We start from the raw sequence: 22,786 nt of genomic DNA on the forward strand, positions 1-22,786 counted from the left end.
CTCTCTCATATGTTGGACAGAAACTGTGCACTCTTACGTCTAAGAACACGAATTCTGCCATTATATTATACCCAGATGGCATAGATAAGCACAATTCAATCCTTTAAAACCTTATATTAATTTGGTAAACACAAGAAATATAATGTGATATTCTTAGAAAAAAGTATGGATTTGAAACTATACCAGTAAATCTCGTAGTAAAGCTAGGCATCAAATAAGTTTAAAAAAAATCATTTCATCTTATAACACTTGGGCACACAATTAAAGGTTAGCATCATATAGTGATAATTTCATTAGGTAACTGGTGAATAGAAGTGTGTTACATATTCCGAGTAAAAAAAAGGAGAAAAAAAAAGATCTGAAAAAAATACATTGTAGTTTTTCGTGAATCCCATCAAATCAGCATCCTGCACACTATCCAGCTCTAAATTAACAAAAACAGACTAACAGTGCACTTTACATGACTTAGTTAAGAGTAACAAGGTTTTGATAATCACAGTAATCTCTATATAAAACTCAAAATCTCTCTGTTTGTCCGCTGCGTTCAATGCACAGGTTACGACAATTTTTCGTTGAGATACGCGTCTATCATCTGCGAGCCAAACCGGTAATTTTATCATTAATTACACGAATAAATTCTATGCAGACTATAGCATTATAGGCCTATTTAGTTATAGATCATTAACTATACATCATATATTTAACCTCACATACACAAAAGAAATAAATGTTGAATTAGAATGTCATGTGTGAAAAGCAAACAGTAGACCTAACCTATTATGTGTAAGGTTAAATATATGATGTATTAGTAGATGTACAATTAAATAGGACTATCTGTTCTAATACTAATAAAAAAAATACAATTTCCAGGTTCAACCCATCTTCCACCTCATGCAAGCGCTCTACCAGTCATTCTAACTTGACTTTAATCTTATTGTACGTGATAAGTATTGTAATTTATTTTAAGCCTTACTCATTTTCAAGTAGTCTATTTTATGGCAGACGGCATAATTTTATTTTAAACTACGAACCTGTTTTAAATCAGAGTTTCCTTATGGGCGAACAGGATAAGCGTAGCTCATTCCCGTCATCCCTTTTCAAATATTCAAATTTCAAACGTAAATTTATATGTAATATTATGTTGAAGTTGCTTTAATGTAAATTTAATATATTTTTATGAATGTGATATCGTATTCACATTATGACATTGATGTATGAAAGATATTACAAACAAAAATGCAATATTTTAATTTATAATGTATGAAAAGAAAAGAAATCCACTTCCAGGTATGAACCATTCAGAGAAAAAGTAGAATAAAATACATTCGCTGACAATAAGTATTATAATGTAAGCCTTACTCTTTTTACGTGGTCTATTTTATGGTAGACAGCATAATTTTATTTCATGGGCTAGGCCTACTATTTTAAAAAATCAAAACTAAGGATGTTTTTTTTAAAAAAAATTCACAAAATATTTTTCACCTATCGTAATATGGAACGGGGAAACATAGAGAGGTTGTTGTTGTTTTTCGAAAACCCGGGCAACGCCGGGTAACACTGCTACTTAAAAATAAAACTGGCAAACTTAACACTTTTGCTCCTCCCCCAGTACCTCAGCGGTAAGTCTGAAGGCTTATAACACTATAAACCGAGTTTCGATACCTGTGGTGAGCACAGCACAAACAGCCCTTTGTGAAACTTTGTGCTTAATAACAAACACATTAACTTTTTCAAGGTGGGATAGGTAAAAGTTACCCTACTAAGTGGGGTATGTAATGAAGTAGAACCTACATAGCAGTGGAGATAACACTAACTAGATATAGCAAACATAATAAAATGTTAAATAAATGCATAAACAACAGAAGAGAAGGTTTATAGAAAATTGCCAGAAGTTGTTACTGTGAAAAAATATGCTACTTCAACTACACCATGCCTGATTTGACGTTCACCATAACTTTTGTTTGTGTTTAAGTGTAAAGCTCAAGTTCTCACTGCGGGTATCGAAACCCCGATTTTTTAGCGGTATAAGTCCGTAGGCTTGTCGTTGAGCCACCTTGGGGTCGTTCACCACAACTGAAGATCACTCTTGGTAACCACCACATGGATATTACGTAGCACGTGTGGTTAATTATGATAATTCATATAACAGCCCATTTCAACAGCTCAATGATCAGAGAGGAGGGAAGGAGTATCACATTTCTTTTTAAGTTAAATAGTAAATTCAAATTTATATTATTTAAAAATTAGTAGCAATTATTGTCTTTGATATTTTTGGTTTCATTATGTTATTGATACAGATGCGTGATTACCATGTGGTTAGAATGTCAGTTTCCAGAGAGAAATGCTTTACTTACCACTACCATGGTCCATTTGTACTAATCTACTTTATTTTTAAATTAGCTTTTTTTGAAAAGTATTTAAGAGGTAGGACGTTGTGGATTTGAACACTCATACTTTGAAGAACTATTTTGTATTTCACATGTAAGATTTGTGTATATAGGATAACATTGATGGTGGATCCTCACAACTGTGTAAATAATACTTTTACAGATATATCTTTTATCAGGAGCGCAATGCTTACTATATACAAACGATAATCAGACTATTTAATATTACAGTTATTACAATGCATGGCTACTGTTATAAATTAATGTTAATCATTTTATAATATAAAAGGGAATATGTCGTTATACAATGGTACTAACATTTTAATCCATTACAACCCTTAAGCAACGAGTAAAAATATGTTTTTATCAAGTTAACAAGAAATCATTACGTGGGAGACACCTTTTATATCCTGAAAGTATTGTTAAAATTAACTTCAGAGAGCGAAAGCAGTCATTCAGTTTAAACCAAGTACGTTATTTACAAGACTTTAGTAACAAGTCAAATCATACTATATAGATGATCAAATGACTTCAAGTGTAAACTGACATCCAACGTTACGATATTATATATATTTACTATAAACATTAGACTGAAAATGGATTTCGTGAAAGCATAGTCATCCGAATTCATAGTTTAAATAAAGGATTAAATGAATATTTTCATAAAATAACAACTTCATAAGGGTCTGGTAAGCTTAAATAACATCAGTATAAGCACAGTTATTGGGGGCCTTACTAAAATCTTGAACAAATTATGACAAATTATATATATAAATTTTGGTAAGTTTAAATGAGAACACTTATATAGGCGCTGCTTTGACGGCATTATTAAACATTTTAATAGAATAGACTCCCATAACGATCGGATAGGTTGTAATAAGAAATTTAGAGACACAGTTCTAATGGACACGTCATTATTTGACTAAACGGGATTCTGGAAGAACTTATCAGGTTTAAATGAGTACAACTACATAAATACAGTTGTTAAAAGTTTTACCTAACCTTTGGATAAATTACGTTAAAAACTAGAAAATTTATAGATAAAGTTCCGACGAGCTTACTAAATATTTTAACAAAGTACAACTTCATGTGGATGTGGTAGATCTATATAAGGCTATTTATAGACATAGATCTGAGGAGCTTACTAAATATTTTAACAGAGTACGGCTTCATATGGATGTGGTAGATCTATATAAGAGTATTTATAGACATAGATCTGAGGAGCTTACTAAATATTTTAACAGAGTACGGCTTCATGTGGATGTGGTAGATCTATATAAGGCTATTTATAGACATAGATCTGAGGAGCTTACTAAATATTTTAACAGAGTACGGCTTCATGTGGATGTGGTAGATCTATATAAGGTATTTATAGACATAGATCTGAGGAGCTTACTAAATATTTTAACAAAGTACGACTTCATGTGGATGTGGTAGATCTATATAAGAGTATTTATAGGCATAGATCTGAGGAGCTTACTAAATATTTTAACAAAGTACAACTTCATGTGGATGTGGTAGATCTAAATAAGGCTATTTATAGACATAGATCTGACTACCAAATCGTCATGGAGTCGTATTTCTTAAAATATTTAGTAAGGTCGTCAGATCCGTGTGTGTAAATACTGTCATTTTTATCTACCAAATCGTCATGGAGTCGTATTTCTTAAAATATTTAGTAAGGTCGTCAGATCCGTGTGTGTAAATACTGTCATTTATTTACCAGATCTTCCTAAAATCGTATTTTGTTAACATAATTAGTAAGATTGTCGGAACTGTGCCATAAATATTATAATTTAGATCTACCAGATCTTCATGGAGTGGTATTTTGGTAACATATTTAAGATCCTCATGAAGTCGTATTTTGTTAAATACTTAGTTAGATCTACTAGATCCTTATAGACTCATATTCTGTTATAATATGTAGTATAAGGTTGTAAGTCCCATGCTATAAATACTATAATTTAGATTTGCCAAATCCTTGTGATGTCGTGTTTTCTTAAAATATTTAGTAAGCTCCATAAAAATGACAGTATTTACACACACACAGATCTGACGACCTTACTAAATATTTTAAGAAATACGACTCCATGACGATTTGGTAGATAAAAATGACAGTATTTACACACACAGATCTGACGACCTTACTAAATATTTTAAGAAATACGACTCGATGACGATTTGGTAGATAAAATGACAGTATTTACACACACAGATCTGATGAACTTATGAAATATCTTAACAAAATACGACTTCATGAGAAATGAGAGTATCTATATGCATTGATTTAAAGAACTATTTTTTGTGTTTATAAATTTGTCGCCGCGGTATAGCGGCTAAAAGAACGACTCCAAGTTTTTTTGTTGTTTTTTTTCACGTACAAAGTTTTAGCTCATAGCTCCGTCATCTCTTGGCCAATTTGAGATCTAATTCCAGTTTTGGATTCATGAGGTCAAATTATTTTAGATTGATATATTTGACCACGCCCGAGAGCTCAAAGAATTATTTTAATCTAATCCTGCCTAAAAGAATTTCAATTTAAGGTTGGTATGGATACTGATGAGCAATAAAATTGAGTCGGGTAAACACGCGCCCCACGCTTGATATCACTGGCGCACAATATAATAAGTAATATAATAAAAATGAAAAAAAAAAAGGTCTCATAGATTAATTTACTCTAATCCTGCCTAAAAGGATTTCAAATGCTACGGCTATTGAGGATTTCCTCTTGTTTTCTCTGCAAAATAATTTCTAAGATCGATAGCTAATCTCCCCCTCTGGAAATCAAGTAAGCTAACCATTAAAGTATTATTTCGTGATATTTGAATAATAATAATAAAGCTAAGTTTTCAGAATTCTGATAGAACTGAAGCAATAACGGAAATTCACTTAACATGTTGTATTCGCGTATAGTTCAGTTCTTCTAAGTAGCCCCCCAGTGGCATGTCTGCGAACTTCAGCGCTAGAAACCGGATTTCGATACCCATGGTGGGCAGAGCACAGATAGCCCTTTGTGTAGCTTTGTGCTTTATAATTAACATCAAACATCTTCTAAGTAATTGGCTAAGTTTTTGGAAAGAAAAATTAATTGTACTTAATCATTTGTTTTATAATTTTTGCGCAAAGCTGTACAATGGATCCGCGCCTAGCCGTCCATAAAGTTTAGACTCGAGGGAAGGCAGTTAGTCATCAGTATTTTAACTAACTCTTTGAGTACTCTTATCTGACTTTTATTGGTATTTTTGAGGCCACTTTTATAACGCGTCCACGGATCCTAAAAACAGGTCGCGTTTATGATGCAAGAATTTTAATTGTAAACCCTCCACACACTATCCACTTGGCCATGCCCATCCTATTTATTTAGGGCTTACTGTAAAGAATAAACAAGTATTTAGGTTTTTCATTTTACCTTTCTATGTAGGAAGTATTTCAAACATCAGCTTTTATTATTAAACAATTTTCACACAAGTGTAATAAAAAAATAAACATTTCGGTCGAAGTGTCAGTAAGTAAATTTCTCCCCATGTGAAACATTCTTTCTTTTACAGCTAGAATGAGATAATGATGTTACCGCGGAACCCACGGAATTAGACCTTGATGTGGCTAAAAGTAAAAACCCTTTGGTTTATTATTATTATTATAGCCTTAAAACTTAAAAAATAATAATCAGGTATGCAAGAAATGATATACTGTCCTTGTTGCTCACGTTAATATACGAGTATTTCATATTATAAGGTCTAGGGAAACATGAAAATTATGACAACATAAATTTTCAGAATTTCTTTCTCTACAGCCTTAAAAAGTCCTTGAGCGACTACTGAAGAATTAGCATAGCACTTACCGAGAACGCGGCGGTCGGACGGGGGATTCGTCGGTAAGAAACTCGGCGACCTTGTGGCTTTGTCGTAACATTTCTTTGACTGTGTACATTGGAATTCAACTTAAGAAGTGTCAAACAACAACTTTAAAAAAATAATAGATGCCTCTGTTAAGAAAAATCAAACACTAGGTTCGAAAATTTGATGGAAAACAATAGGTTGTTTATGAAATATTCCTACAACTGCACAGATTCTTCACAGTACACGTGCAATAATCACAGCAAAATCATCGTGAAAGTCGAAGAACACACCAAGTTTCTAATAAAAATCAATCCAGGAAAAATAGCAAGCACAAAAAATACAAATGGTATATTCAGTAAAATAACCATTTTCGTTAGATAAACCAACGATCTTTTACATATTAATTCATATTTTACTTTTCAAAGATATACACATAGCATCAACTCGTTATGTTACACATAGCATCAACTCGTTTTGTTACACATAGCATCAACTCGTTTTTGTTATTTGGAGCAACACAAGCTGTTTGACTAGGCTGGTGGCTCACAACATTTTAAGTCGTGTTTCTGAACTGTTTCAGCTGCATATATGTGCAAATATGGTTTAATATGCAGTACTCGTCTGGAAGTCAATTATTCATGCATCACTTGCCGAAATCATCATCTTTTCAACCTTTTTTGTCACTCGTGCTTCATCGAACTGTGTTCGATTGCGTACTTTAGAAACTACAATTACATCATTAAGCACCCTTTTCATCAAGTCCACTACAATTACTTTAGTACTTGCTCTTCTCGAAGGAGAGCGACTGCGGGCGATCAGTAGTCACGTGACGTATTATTTGAATAGAACGAATTTAACACAAACAGTTGGGAGACTGTGCGTACTAGTTGTTAACGAAACTCCAGTTAGCACAAGGACGGCACGATACAACTTCGGACGTTACAACATATATACGGTATTTTCACTTAACATGGTGGTAATCCTGAAATCTATCAATTTTGCTATGGCCACTACTGTATACTAGACTCAGCAACCGTCTAACACTTTAGATCTTGGGTGATTTCATAAAAAAATTTCCTCAGGCAAGTATTTCCAACTATAAGCCTGTTTATATCAGTTCAACAGTTGGCGCTGGCCCAATTTCTTGTTCGACACAAGCAGGTACACAAGCCTTCGTTCCACCAATAAACACAAGGTATGTTGACGAAATGATCTCGTGCTTTCTTCAACTGGTTCATAGCTGAAGTCTGATCGAAGCTGTTAACAACGTGTATCAATTATTACTGAACCATGAAGAACATAGGTAGTTTTATCATCAAGGGCAGTGGGTGCTCAAATATCGTACAACAGAAAGCTGCTTAACCAGTGATTAGAGTTTTTGTGCCGAAAATGAAATTTTCTATTCGAAATACGAGGACATTTTTTTTTATTCCAACCTACTGGATAACACTATTTGCAATGCAAGTCTATCTTCTGGATAACACTATTTGCAATGCAAGTCTATCTTCCGAGACACTATACAATGTGTAAGAATTTAGACTGATCTACGTTTCTATTTCTTCTAAAGTCATGATTGTATTTAATTTTACAATTTTCATTCATAACTTTTTGTAAATTAAAGAGTTTTACGGCTCTAGCTGTAGCAATACGACACCACCAAGGTAATATCCCCGATAAGTCACTTAAAAACTGGTTTACTAGTAACAGCTATAACAATACGAGGTTTCCAGTAATGTATCTTATAAGTGAAAGTGTACTTCTGGTATTTCACCGCTGGCTTAAAAAAATCACATTTCTAACTCCGGTTTTAGCAGTTTTCCTTTTGTTTCAGATGTAGTGTATTTTAAGCTTTTGTTATTACTATTACAGAATATCGGCATATACAAACAAATCTTTAGGTAAAGAGCAATTCGTATACTGTATAAACAAATTTCCTGGCTCTTCCAATAAACTTCTCTATAATCGCAAAATGTCTTAGTCCTTTTCTTGCACAGTATACCCATATATGTTTATTTATTTAGAAATATGAATAAAATTGTAAAACATACAAAAGATGAAACACTACAAATTATAGCATACAGTTGCGCCACTACAGCCAAGGATGTCAAAAAAACAATATTTTCATCTTTTCTTGAAGTTTAATCAATTACAATTTCACAATAACATGTTATTTACGATTACAGTAAACGCCAATTCAATATATTTACTTGTTGAATATACTTTTATGTAGTGTATATAAGATAACAATTTAGGTATATACATTTTTCGAAAGTCCGTAAAATTTTTGAGAAACTCAGAACGATAAATATTTCAAACCATCTCCTTAATTTAAATTCTCAGTTTTTCGCAAAACCCTTCAGTTGAACTTGTTCCTCAGAAACCAAACCGAGGGTTAACAATTGGGGGAATAAATACTAGCAATGTATGTTGTATACATAACAATATATGAGAAAAAGCTTTATCTGATATTTAGGGATAAACATTATAAATTATAGAATCATTTATAACTACTGTTAACGTACAAAAATGGGCTGTATTTTACACATCCACCTCAACTAAATACACAGTATTTGAAATGAGAATGCTTTGCCAAAAAATTAAATGACACCGTTTCACTAAATAAATCCGTCATAATATGAGTTATATCTTCAAGATTCTCCTTTCCATCTTTTTCATGATTTTAAACAATTATTTAAAAAGCTGCTACAACTTAAAATACAATAAATCGTGGATGACAATATGATACGTTTTATTTCTACACAAATGATTTTATATAATAAGTATAGGGCACACCAGAGTAGCTCTTTCGTAAAGGATACCACGTGACATTAATTAATAAATATATCGTTTTTGATATGTTTGTATATAAAGACTGATGCGCTTGTTATTTCATCCACATCTATGTTAGATATTAACACATCTTTTCCTCACCAACTATAATAAACTATCAAGATAAAGTGAAAAGAATGGTAACTTTTATACTTAAGACAATCGATACGACACAGTACATAATGGTACGTCTAATTACAATTCAGAACAATGAATGGGGATCTGAGATTATCATACTTTGTGTGTTGTCCTACTTGAAGTCAAAGGAAGATATTTCCATCAGATCTTTGTTTTGAAATATGTTAAATGCATTGTCCAAGGTATAATAATTAATAACATAGTTTTAAAAATGTTTTGGATACGCTCAATTTATTGTAATTACCACTGATTATAACAATACGACGCCCATTCACTTTACGCTTTGGTCCACCAAGAACGTGAATATGTTGCTAACTGGTTAGCTCCTTGTATATAACTTACGCACTTCCGTGTATACGATAAGGTATGAATAGAAATTATTTCAGTTGTTAAACAAAGTAATAACATTTTAGAGAATACTGCATGGATTTGAGGGGGGGGGGGCTTCATATTTCATGTACAAAACATGTACTTATAGGTAGTCCAAATATTAAAGATGTATGCCTTAGTGAAGTTACGTGATCGTATATATACAGCTACAAAGTTGAATAGCAAACAGTGTGAAAGGAAAGAAACCTGTCCAATAATCCTGTCAAGCGACCCAAGAGTTCCGGTGAAGGTCGACAGAACAAACCTGTAATCACGATTTTTCGCTGCGATTCTACCTACATTGTTTTCGTAAAATAATGGTTTCAGTAAATTAAATTTGTTTTTACATTACGAAATTTTTAGACAGAAATACTTATGTCTAGCTAGCATAGGAGATAAATGATAAGTATTGATCCCCAGTCTACATAATCCTTCATATCGGTCAAGACGTTTTAATGTATTTCTTTCTTTTTTTTTCATTGCTAGATACTTCTGCGAATTAAGTTTAACTTACTTGGTCAACATATTTTATTTTTAATTTAATAAAGTGTTCCCAATGAGGACTGTTTTCTCCTTCAAATTGGCATACCTAAAAAAATGAAATGAAGTTAGATACAGATTTGTAGCTCAGCATTATGTTTTCCATTTATAAATGAAACATCAAATTCTGCAGACAAGATTGTTCTATTATGGAATACTCAATTAACAAGTAACACTATGTTACCTGTTCACGCATTCTTGCAGTAGTTGAGCACCTAGCGACGAGATAGAAAACAAAAACAATAGTTAGTTTGGTCAACATCTTTATTTCAGAATCCTTGCAGTAGTTGAGCACCTAGCGGCGAGAAAGAAAACAAAAACAATAATTAGTTTGGTCAACATCTTTATTTCAGAATCCTTGTAATAGTTGAGCACCAATAATTAGTTTGGTCAACATATTTATTTCAGTCTTGAAAAACAAGATACAGACGAGGAGAGGGTTTCCCCCAAACCAACCTTATCTCAGAGAAATAGGATAAATAAGAGAATCATGTGGCTTTATTTAACGTTGCTCTCTGTTTGGTTTATAAACAATGTAACGTACTTCATGCCGAGCGCCAACAAAATTCAAAACTAGATGAACTAGTATCCTGGTTATTACTCTGGAAAGTTGCAATAAATCTCATTAACATCCAAGATATAATTGGTTTGGAAGAACAGGAAACAATTCAATAAAATCTCAGTCACATTACTTAATTCTGACCTCACGTTTTATCCCAACACAACAATCCTGGATCTCTTATTTAACCAGACTTACTTGGAGACAACATGTAACACATTTGTGCACTCGTATATTCCAAAAGATAAGCTTTTTATTAACCATCTTTAAACGACACGATGGGTGTAATACTGTTACTATTTTGTCTCTGTACAAGACCTTTATATGCCCTATTTTCAAGTATAGTTGTACGGCAAAATTATCCATGTCAGATACTCTATTTTCCTGTCTTCAAAATAGCAGCTTGACTACCACGCTATACTCCGTTACTATATTACTTTTGAATGTGCAACTTTATTATATGGGCAAAAGGTATTTTCAAAAAAAAAAAACGCAATAAATAGAACAAAGTTAACCGATACGTTTACAGTAATCTCCTTTACTCCAGAATCGTGGGATAAAATCTATACGACATCTACAAACAACTACCTTAGTTTCTATTGAACTTCGAGCCGTTATACTTTTCTACCACTCTTCTGCTACTTGGACCTTGTTATGTGTTATTGCTGACACCTCAACCACCCACTCATCTTCCACTCCAGCAGCCACTACGAACGTACTTAGTCAACATAACCCTTACAATGTTAGTCCCGAAACAGAGGATTAATACGCGAGATTTCCATCTGAGAGTCTTGGGTCTTCACTTGAAATAACGTCCACAATGAGTACTCATTCATATTTGAGACCCGAGACCAAAAGAAGGACACGGCACGGACCCCAAAGCATTATCTACAAATTAATGTCGTGGGGAGGTGGGGGACACTATTAGGGCATCGCTGGAAGTCAGTTTGAACAAAAAAATCCAGCATTTCTAAATCTCATTTCAGCAGAAATCGATCAAGTTTAATAAGACCCTTTTTTAAAGGGAAATCGATACACTAGTGGCTGTTATCAAGTTTCATCAAATTATCCTGAATCGTGATATTGTCATCATTGTCTCGCCGTGAAATAAGAATAGAACGGTTCAAGGATTAGAAGTAATTCATCTAGAATGAGCAGTTTTAGTATGTTCTATATTTCACATAATAATTTTAGTAGCAACAAAAAGATATTAAAAGATTAGATTTTACCCAATGTAAGATAATTATAGTTTTTGATAGGGCCTAACCACAACCCATATTCCTATAAGTAGGTAGCTGTTATTGTCCAACTTCTGTACTATCCTTTCCATAGCTCGTATAAATGTTTGAAGCGAATAGTTAGCTAATAATGTGTACCAGAGTTTCAGGAGGATGTAGTACTAGTTAAAATCATCATATAAAACTGGCCAAAGCAGAAAAAACACAACATACTTTTGGTTTAAATCCAACTGATTTTCACTACTATTTTGTTTTTAAACTAACGTGTGAAAATTTTATACTGCATTAATAAAGGGTTTTGTTTGTACTTAAGTAAAAAGCTACATAATGGGCTATCTGTGCTCTGCCCACCACGGGTACCGAAACCCGGTTTCTAGCGTTATAACTAACTTCAATCAAAACGATGGGAATAGCGAAAAATTAATACAAAAATCGCTTCTTCACATTACGTTTAAGTCTACACTACAAGTTTATAAAGTAAATAAAAAAACAAGCTTGAGGAAAAACCATACGATCATCCGATTTTTTACGAAGCGAATTATTGACAAGTTAAACTTTGAACAATTGCCACTGGTCAAAGTGGTTCCGGCGCTCGCAATCAAGAAGTCACGATATAAGGAAAAGGTTTTACTTGATAAACAAACGCTTGGTCGACTTTGATCGCTGGAATCGATTTTCGCAATAGCAAAGCTACTAAAAGATGTCCTTTATCAACCCAGCTGTTTCCATGTAATGTACGAAATTATAGTTTAGGAAGAAAACTTGCGACTAAAACATTTATTTGTTCAAGTTTTTTTTTTTTCAATTGTTCGCAATATATGTTCTACACGAGGAATATGTGACTAATAATGAACCGAGGATAAAATCACGCGTTTCTGATAATACTGACAATTATTTCAGTATTTTTGAAATCATGAAAATGTTTTATTGTTTCGGGTATTTGCGCAAAGCTAAACAAGGGCTCTTTGCGCTAGTTTTGAACTGATCTAGATTAGAGGGAAGGCAGCTAGTCAACAGTACCCACTGCCAACTATTAGGCTACTCTAATCGAATAGTGAGATTTCATCGTCACTTTTATAACGTACTCACATATCGAATGTATGAAGCTCCACTTTAAATAAACGGGACGCGAACCATGGACCTTTTAATTCACAGTCTAGCACTAACCACTATATAACATAATATAGTAATACTTGTTTTGAATAAACGGAAATACGGCGAACTTAATTTGACAGTTCGCTGTTTGAATAAGTTTTGTTCTAAGATAATCTATCATTATTTATTGGTTCAAACCGCGTATTTTCAAGAAATGCAGAACTATTAAAAAGCAATGTTTAGTAATTATTAAATGCCGCCCAGGTTACAGATGGAAACAACAAGAACAAACAACACAACATTTATAAATCGAGCTCCTAAACAAAACATAAAGTAACCTAGCATATTTTAATTAGCGCTCTACTCTCTCACATATAGTCACTATGGGATGAAATAATTTCATTTCACCTCTTAGCTTCCTGTACGGGTTCAAATAGAAGGAGGCTTTGAAAAGTAACTTTTTTATACTGTTTGTTTGTTTTTTAATTATGCACAAAGCTACACAGACATACCGCTGTGCCACTGGGGGCTTTTTATACTGAAAAGATACAATTTTTAGGCCTATTTTAAATTATTTTAAATCCAACAAAATATATTTCAATCCCTTTTCACATTAATTATGTATCTCATATTTTTTTATTTCTTTGATAACTGAATTCGTTAATTAATTTAATTAACATTTTTGTATTTATTCATTCAATAAATATACAGGCAATGCTATTAACGAGTATTTATTGTAACGGTTTCATATAAACCACTCTCAGGTGTATAGAGTAACTAAAACCTGCACAAATATAAGCAAGTTTCATGCAAAATCACAAAAGTTTACGCTGTAGAGTTATATATTCTAGGTAAGAAATCGTTTCGTTCTGGTGTAAAAACATTCCTCTTAGCTTCTGAGGCAGACCCATCACATGTTATATTTATCTTGCACAAAACTACAAGATACGACACAGTTACCACTTCATTTGTAATTTTATCGTTCAATAACGACACTTTTATATACTGGTAGACCGTATTATTGATGCTTTTTCTTGCACATTCTATGAAGGGTAAAAAGATCCTACAACTTAAAAAAATATATTAGTATCTAAGCATGTTTGTATATTAGGGTAAAAAAAGTCACTTCTACTAGGAATATCCATCTAACATATTGAATGAAAAATAATGTTAGAAATAATTTTTTCCATAGCGAACTTTTCCATTTCAATGTAAACAGCTACGATATAACTTGTTTTCACGGGTAAGAAACACGTTGAAGGTTCTAAAGAAAACCACTGAACGTAAAAAATCATAAGAAAATGTGTATTTCAATAACTATCAACAAAACTGTCTGAAATGGTGACAATCCTTGAGAGCACATTTATTTATACATATATAAAACGCTACAGGTACGTAGGTGTGATGCTGTTTTTTCGTGTACTTTTATTTTGGTTCCAGTGTAGCTCTGTACAGCAACCTTGAAGATACGACCTTGAGCAGATGATGAGGGCCGTGACGCAACATCAGAATAGCTCTCACTCTTCTTGAAATTGAGCATGGTATGCACGAGCATACTCATAAAACGTGTAATTTAGCAGATAATTACAAGATTGCCATTTTTGCCAAATAAACAATACAACTTGAATTTGTTACTAATGCATCAAGTCCACAAGAAATAAACATGGGCGGATTAAAAACACAGAATTGTTAGTCCATAAGACACCAACATGGGCGGATTACAAACACAGAATTGTTAGTCCATAAGACACCAACATGGGCGGATTACAAACACAGAATTGTTAGTCCATAAGACACCAACACGGGCGGATTAAAAACACAGAATTTTTAGTCCATAAGACACCAACATGGGCGGATTACAAACATGGAATCGTTAGTCCATAAGACACCAACATGGGCGGATTAAAAACACAGAATTGTTAGTCCATAAGACACCAACATGGGCGGATTACAAACACAGAATCGTTAGTCCATAAGACACCAACATGGGCGGATTACAAACACAGAATCGTTAGTCCATAAGACACCAACATGGGCGGATTACAAACACAGAATCGTTAGTCCATAAGACACCAACATGGGCGGATTAAAAACACAGAATCGTTAGGAAAGATAACATTTAAAGTAATTCTATGGATACGTGACTTACATTATTCTAAGTTCCTTTAATACAGCATACAAGTTTTCTCTGTTTCTTTTACATCACAACTACGACACTATTAGGAAATGTTTACATTTTATCAACTTTTTTGTTTCTTTCCTTCTTTTAGCGAAAAGCTACACTGGGCTATATTTTGAATCCACCACGAGGAATCGAACCTCGAATTTTAGCATTGGAAGTCCATAAACTTACTACTACCGCATTTATCAAACTGACACTTTTTTTTACACAGAAGCTTTAAGTAACAGAACATGAAGAACATTTCATGTACAGTCAAAAAGAAAAAATCATATAAATAAAAATAAATTTTACATTTCTTTCTATGTATTATAGCATTTCACATGGATCTGCTGTTTGAAGGCTATCTAACCTATACAAAAGTCAGTGTGTGTCACGTCACGCTTAATTTCTCGAAATAGAAGGAGTCATAAAAACAAAAATGCATTTATCCAGATAGAATAGTTCGATTACTGTCTGCCCATTATAATTTTAAGGGGTCCGTGAGGGCAGGGGTGGGGGACCGTGAAACCTTATAAGTGTAGTGAGTGTTGGTATAATAAGCCTAAAGTAAAGGCGTAGTGTGGGATCACCAAGCCTAGAACATAACATTTGTCATGAAAGTAAAAATATCAATTTAATTTTAAATTTAAATTGTTTCTGGATTAAGCTATTTTGTGTTACATCACCAACGTATTTAATAAAAAGCAAATCTCGTTAATCAATGGAGACTAAATAAAAAAATCAACGAATATTTTTCCAGTTTTGTTCTCTATACATTTCATGTTATACTGTCATTACATAGACTAACAACAATGTTAGGTTACTAGCTGGAGACCCCGTCCCCTGGACGGAAGTTGTGTAAATTCATGATTAATGAAAAGTTGCTTTCCTTATACGTAATTGCAAAAACCGCCATAAAAACTGCAAAACACAAAATGTGAAACCACAAATTTGCATGCATTTCTGCATGGACCCAATGAGTCTCCATACCAAATTTGGTAAAGATCCATCCACACTCTGCAAAGTAGTTACATGGACAGACAACAGAGTACTATTATATTTATATAGATAGCAACATGATATAAAAGCCATTGTTGGAATGCAAGTGTTACCAAAACGCACTGGCTTTTCTATATATTAGAAGTTGTTAATCTAACTGATTATTACCAATAATTATTATATGAATATGCTACAAATTCATTTCACGAATGATCTTAATTTTGATTGGCTCGCAAAGGAATTTACCGACGTTTGACTGCCTCGACTGCACTTTTCTGCCTCTTTGTTGGTCAAGCTTGATTTCGTAAAATTTATATATTTCAGTTAGCTATGAAACGTTAAATTAAGGTATATTATGGTGTGGGGGTGGCAGTACTTGCCCCATCATTTTTGACGGGCTAGATGTTGCTCGGGGGTAAGCACTATTGTTTTCTTACCTGTCTAGATGGAATTTTGTTTGAAGGAACCATTTACCTGCCTGAAAGGTAAGCTTCTACTGTAGAAGTAAAATTCTGCTGTTCTCATACTCGCTTGGGGAAACTGTTTACTTGTTCGAACTAAACTAGTACTGTTTCTCGCTTGTTGTTCATTTCTTGCTAAGTCACTGTTAATCTTTGTTTGCTGTACAATATTCTTGTATATTCTAGAAATAAACGACCTTATAATACCAAAATGTTGTTTTGGTTTAATTAAACACTCAACGTTTCGCTTTACAGTTTTGTCCTGTCAGTTTCGGTTTGTGTTTTAGTGAACGCTCCTGAAGAAGCTGCAAAGCGAAACGTCGTGTGTTTAGTTAAATAAAAACAATATTTTGGTGTTATAAGGTCGTTTATTTCTAGTATAATATGTCTTCTATACGCCAATATGCATTACAGAAATTAAATACTGAAAATTCTTGTTTATCTTGAGATAAACTACCGTTACGTTCAATACTGAATGCATGCCTTTTGTTTCTTCCAGCACTGTTTTTCTTAATATCCCTGATTTAAACTTCTACTGTTTTTTGCTTAAATGAAGCAAGGAGAAACCATATCCTTACTCGTACGTTCCTTACTACTCGTTGATACACCAGCCAGTGTTATTTCTCATAACTATGACTAATTAAAATATGTGTGTGTAATACACCGTTGTTAACTCTTACCTGACTGGTAACAAAGTAATTTTTCCTTCTTTTTTTTGGGGGGGGGGCAAGTTCAGTATATGTTTTAACTTACATATTCAGTATAATGATTAATAATACACTTTACTTTTCTCTCACCTTCCTAAATGTGTGGTTGAAGAGTGGGTAATGCCTCGAAGGCAGACGTTCCCCATAGTGTAGACGAAAAAATATTGTTAGTTTTATAAACACAACAATCGCTGTTGAGCACATTTAAAACGCGTACAGACCCGTTGGTTACACTGAGTTCAGATACAGCTGTTGATACTAGCACCACAGCTGGTAGGTTTCCTAGTCATTTAATGGCCACGTGACCATCCTTCCATTCTGAAGTGAACAGATACTTTATACGTGTATAACCATGATGCACGTGTACCTTCTCCGTGAGGCAGTTTGATCATACGAATTTGAGTGGTTACCCTAATAATTAACCGATAGAAAATTACCTACTTTTATTATTGAATGTTCGTGTTCTCTTTGTTTACAAACGAGGTTTGGTTTGTGGTTCACAGGAGACTGTTTTTTACATTAATATACCAGGATCCTAGTGCGATATCTCTTAATTGTTGGTTACCTTCATCAGAGGTCATCCTCATGTTACATTTCAGGTGAAGATAAACTCTCTGCTTATGCTAAACCGTGCGTACTTCTACTTCATCCCTCCACTTGGGAATTGGTCCGCTAAAAACTTGACCAAGGAAACATAAAACTTTCTGAAATGTCCGATATAATAGATAGTTTTTTCCTGAGTCGGTTATTAAAGCAAGTTAGGGCTTACTACATTTTACGCACAAGGACAGAGACTAAATTCAGAACGACTCCATACAAATTTTGGAAAAAAAAAATGATTATATTAGAATAAAATATATTCTTGTATTAATTATGGAAAGCTAAAATACTGACAATTTTCAACGTCTACGCTGTAAATATGATATATTAAGATAAGTTTTATCCAAATACTAAAATGTAAAGCTAGTATTTTACTTCTGACACTAGGTGTTATGAAGTACACTATCCATAACGTAGAACGCTGGAATAATGTTATCACTAGTTTAATCAAGAAAACAGTATAATCCTAGCAGTTGTAATCTGCTCAAGTTATTTCCTTACGTTTATACCAAAGTGACGACCTCGTCGTGTATCCTACAGTCCTCATTCATATACCAAAGCCACAACTTCGCTTGTGTCTTCTCTAACAACAATGTTTTTCGGCTTGACTTTGTGCACTAGATTTATTTGAAATTTCGTGAAAAATGCTTTTCGGATTTAATTTCCTCTGCGGCTAGATCAGCAGTTTCTTTTCAACTTACAGAACTTATAATGCATAAAGAAGAGCGGCACTAGTTTCTTCCCGGTTAAGGGGCGAGTTAAGCTAAACAAAAATATTGAGGGGGCTAGTATCCCCCGCATACTGTCACTCCTGTGCATAAGTCTGTTTTGTGTGTGTGTGTGGGGGGGGGGTATTAATTTGAGAATTAACGAAAATATACTAAAAGGCGGTTTGAAAAGCAAACTGCAGCCGTAATACAGAAAAACAGAGAACTATAGTTTTGTCTTAATCATTTTGATTTGTTGTTGAAATAAGGTAACTCACCTATGAGAAAACTTAACGATATGAGGCTTTTTTGCAACTCTGATTGCATTGGGTCTAGCGTAGATTTATTTCACTCACACTTTGAATGACTGAATTATGAAACAAGTGTCTTGTCAACAGCACAAGACTCGCCAACAATAATGTTGTAACGTAGAGGCCACAAGCCCTTTAAACTGTATAAAATGGACAGTTTTGGTGGTCAATCTCAACACCCAAGACTTTTGTAAAACCTTTATTCAAATTTTCAGTTTTGTATTTTGTGTCTTGTGGTTCTCATGAGCGTTTTTTACCACTACTCCGCCCCCTATAAATGGATCTTCACCAAATTTGGCATGAAGGATTGTTGGGTCCATAGGGAGATACATGCAAACTTACGGTTTCAAATTTTGTGTTTTGCAGTTTTTATGGACTTTTTTTTTAAATTACATATAAGGGAAGCAACTTTCATGTCCTCAGATAACCTTTCATTGATCATGAAACTGCATAACTTTCGTCCAGGGGACGGGTACTCCAGCTAGCTTTAAATACCTTTACCGATTTTTGTGTTCCCTAAGTAAGGCATACTATGTTACTTATTTTAACTTTCATTAACAGTATTGGTTGACTTTAATATATCGAACATTATTACTTTTTTTATTGTTAACTTAATATATGTATTTAAGGTTAATTTAAATCCTCTAAGCTGGCCGAATCTCGTGAGATATTAGGATTACTGTCGAAAATGTCGTTAACAGCGAGGGTACCCAACTGATGAAACAATGTATTATGATCTTTATAAGTAGGAACGTAAGAAAATAATACTTAATTAACAATTCTGATTGCCAGCTTAATTATTAGTTTCGTTCTAATTGCATAGCTTGCTTTGATCGGAAGTTACTATTACTCACCATATCAGTGCTGTAGCTCAATAAATGTTCATTTGCATACTGGAATTAGAAAAAATACATCGATACATTGAGTCGTACATTTTCTTGTGCTATTATTAATTGATTTTTAAATAATGGAACTTTAAAAGAAACTCCCTACTTGTATATTTGATACGCATCCCTTATGAAAGAGTCCCTGAGCGGATTTTATTTTCGGTAAATAGTTTATATGTAGATCTCGGTGCCTCTTGTATGGTATTATTCCATTGTTCCAGGCCTTTGATCCACTAGATTTCAAGAAGTCGTGAACAAAAAGTTCGACATACAATTCTGCTCACCTAACTAAGCATCAAAACTTTTGACAAGACATTAAACACTAATATCGAAAATATAAATATTATTTTGGTTACGACTTTCTTAAGCTTATCTGCTATGTAAATATATTTTTTTTTATAATTTACGTACCAGCAGTGAATACAAATTAGAATATTAATTTACAATTCCCAACGTAACTATTTACACAAATGGTGCTGCCATCTTTTGACAATTATTATTAACTAGTCCATAAAATCCAAATGTAGTATCTATGCCACTTTTACAGCTAGAACAACAAGTAATCCTGGAGTAAGTATTTATCAATGATGGTTAATTTCGGGGTTTAAAAAGTTCCTTTATACTATCCACAGTTGGTATGATAGCATGATTTCCACCTCGTTGAGTAAAAAGTCGAGCTCCAGAAGATTTATACATATGGATGCTACTGTATGCAAAATATATTCTTCTAAATTTCACGCGCATGTCTTAAACACTTTTAATCGTAACGTGCTCGCTTTAGTTTGTTTGTTTAAAGTTAAGCACAAAGCTACACAATGGGCTATCTGTGCTCTGTCCACCACGGGTATCGAAACCCGGTTTCTAGCTTTGTAAGTCCGCAGACATACCGCTGTGGAGCGGTCGCTTCAGTAACAATAGAAACGTTTTGTACGAAATTACATTATTTAGACGAAGAAAAATCCCACTCAATCTGCAAGTTGTAAGAATCTATTATCATTCCACTTTGCTAATACCCAAAAGTTTAAAAAATCAAACGTCGTTAAAACATAAAGAGAGAGAGAGAGAAATTGTCGATTTGTTCTCCATTTTTTTCCTGTATAGCGTCTTCCTAGCTCATAATGTTATATAGGGATTGTAATTGTAAAGCATCATGTACGAGCTGCCAGAGTGGATGTACTTAAGTTCTACAATCGTGACCCCAAAATTTAAAAATAAAAGCAATACAGTATACAGAAACTTTGTATAACATTCTATATAAGCACCTTTGACGTAATTCTCATTTACCGAATAACTGGCTTTTGAGGTCATTCATTGTCTCTGTTTGCCGAGGACGAGAGAACAGGGAAGACTCAATAGTGGGGCAATGACTTCTAGTCCCATACACAAAAGACAGACGGATTCGACTTTTTTCTCGACGTATACAAAAAAATCTCAAACTTATACTAATAGTGTTAAGTGACACTGAAGCCTCTTGATAACAGCCTGAAACTAATAGATCAATCTAATTGTTCATTATAACTCTTCTTGCAAATTGCACATACGAATAAAGAAACTAGTACAGGTTTGGACACACCACACACACACACGCTTTAATATTTGCTGATTATATATACTGTAAATAAACTTTCCAATTAGTTGTGGTTCATGGGTCATAAACAGTGACGAGAACACAATTCATAACTAACTTGTGTACAATTGTAATTTATTTGGTGCTCAGGTGGTCTAATTAACACGATGATAACGGAATATCTTACCAGTTTGTGTTGGTTCTTCATATCATCAACACAACTACAAATAAAATTGTTCCCATAACAAATAAACAGATTGATTGTGTTTATTATACATCTTAAACATGTGCAACAGCCATATATATATGTACACACCACACAAATGCAATTCACATGGGTTTTAAAAGAAACAAATCAAAGGAAAATATATATAACTATCTCTCTGTTTACACACACAAACAGTCTTAAAGATACTCTGAAATTTCAAGTTCGAACTACCTGTGTTCACTTATTTCAAAATATTCTTTTAAGAATGCTATCTTATTTCACATATACTTATACTGAAACACCTGAAAACGAAGTGTGTAACACTGCACTTAATACAATGGCCGAGTTGTGTACACGCAAAACAACACAAAAATACTCACGATGAGAGCACGACTTGTACACACGATCCATAATATGACATAAAATTTAAACTTTATTTAACCTGAAATATCAAGGATTCGTCAAATATAAAAATTATTATTTTGGTTTACCAAAATAGTTTTGCTGTACAAAACAGTTTAAAATTATACAGAATTGGCACCGCTGATCAAAGGTTTATTTCATAATTTAATAATAATTTTTGTATGTCAAACAAACCTGCACATTTCATTTTGTTTAGCTGTTTGTTGAAAGCTACATGAAAACTAGCTGTTCCTAATATTGAGGTGATAGATCAAAGAAAATGTAGATAGTCAATATCACCCACCGCTAACTTTTGAGATACTTTTATCAAATCAAACAGTGGGATTTTTATCGTTACTCTTATAAGGCACTCTCGGCCCTAAAGTGCTGGCGGTGACGGGACACGAACCACAGTACCTCAATTCAACCAGGATTGCCGAGTCTGCATATTTTCCACTAATGTTCTGTTTGTTACAGTAGCTTTAATATTTACAGCTATTTGTTTTTACTATAGGTTTTAAACAGAACTGCATTACCGTTATACGACTAAGGAATGGTTTCTTTGGAAGCCCATAGGGCTTGTTTTTGTTGAACAATATGTCAGTTCTGAGTTCAACAGTTTGGCACATTATAAGCAACGATCGGTCTATATATATATATATATATATATATATATATATGATGTTGGTGTACGTTTGTGACAGTATTTCTTGTAGGCAGTATTTTAGTTAAACAAGAACCGATGTCTGTAGGTTTACTTCTTCTTAGTATTACTACTACTA

General features: G+C 33.5%; 1 protein-coding gene across 4 annotated transcripts in view; it reads right to left on the reverse strand.

The window, feature by feature from the left end:
- The window catches only part of LOC106461033, a 67,601-nt gene extending 50,051 nt beyond the window's left edge, over positions 1–17,550 (reverse strand). For 2 of the 4 annotated variants that reach the window (XM_013920814.2, XM_013920813.2), the window contains exon 1: positions 6,229–7,219. In XM_013920814.2, coding sequence (XP_013776268.1) covers positions 6,229–6,317 — 89 coding nt within the window. In that variant the 5' untranslated portion in view covers positions 6,318–7,219. Of the gene's footprint in view, positions 1–6,228; positions 7,220–17,412 lie in introns of those variants that run through there. The other 2 variants (XM_022387843.1, XM_022387844.1) reach the window with 2 other exon arrangements.
- Between the last annotated feature and the right edge of the window lie 5,236 nt (positions 17,551–22,786).

The sequence above is a fragment of the Limulus polyphemus genome, unplaced genomic scaffold (assembly GCF_000517525.1).
Source record: "Limulus polyphemus unplaced genomic scaffold, Limulus_polyphemus-2.1.2 Scaffold884, whole genome shotgun sequence".
NCBI lineage: Eukaryota > Metazoa > Arthropoda > Merostomata > Xiphosura > Limulidae > Limulus > Limulus polyphemus.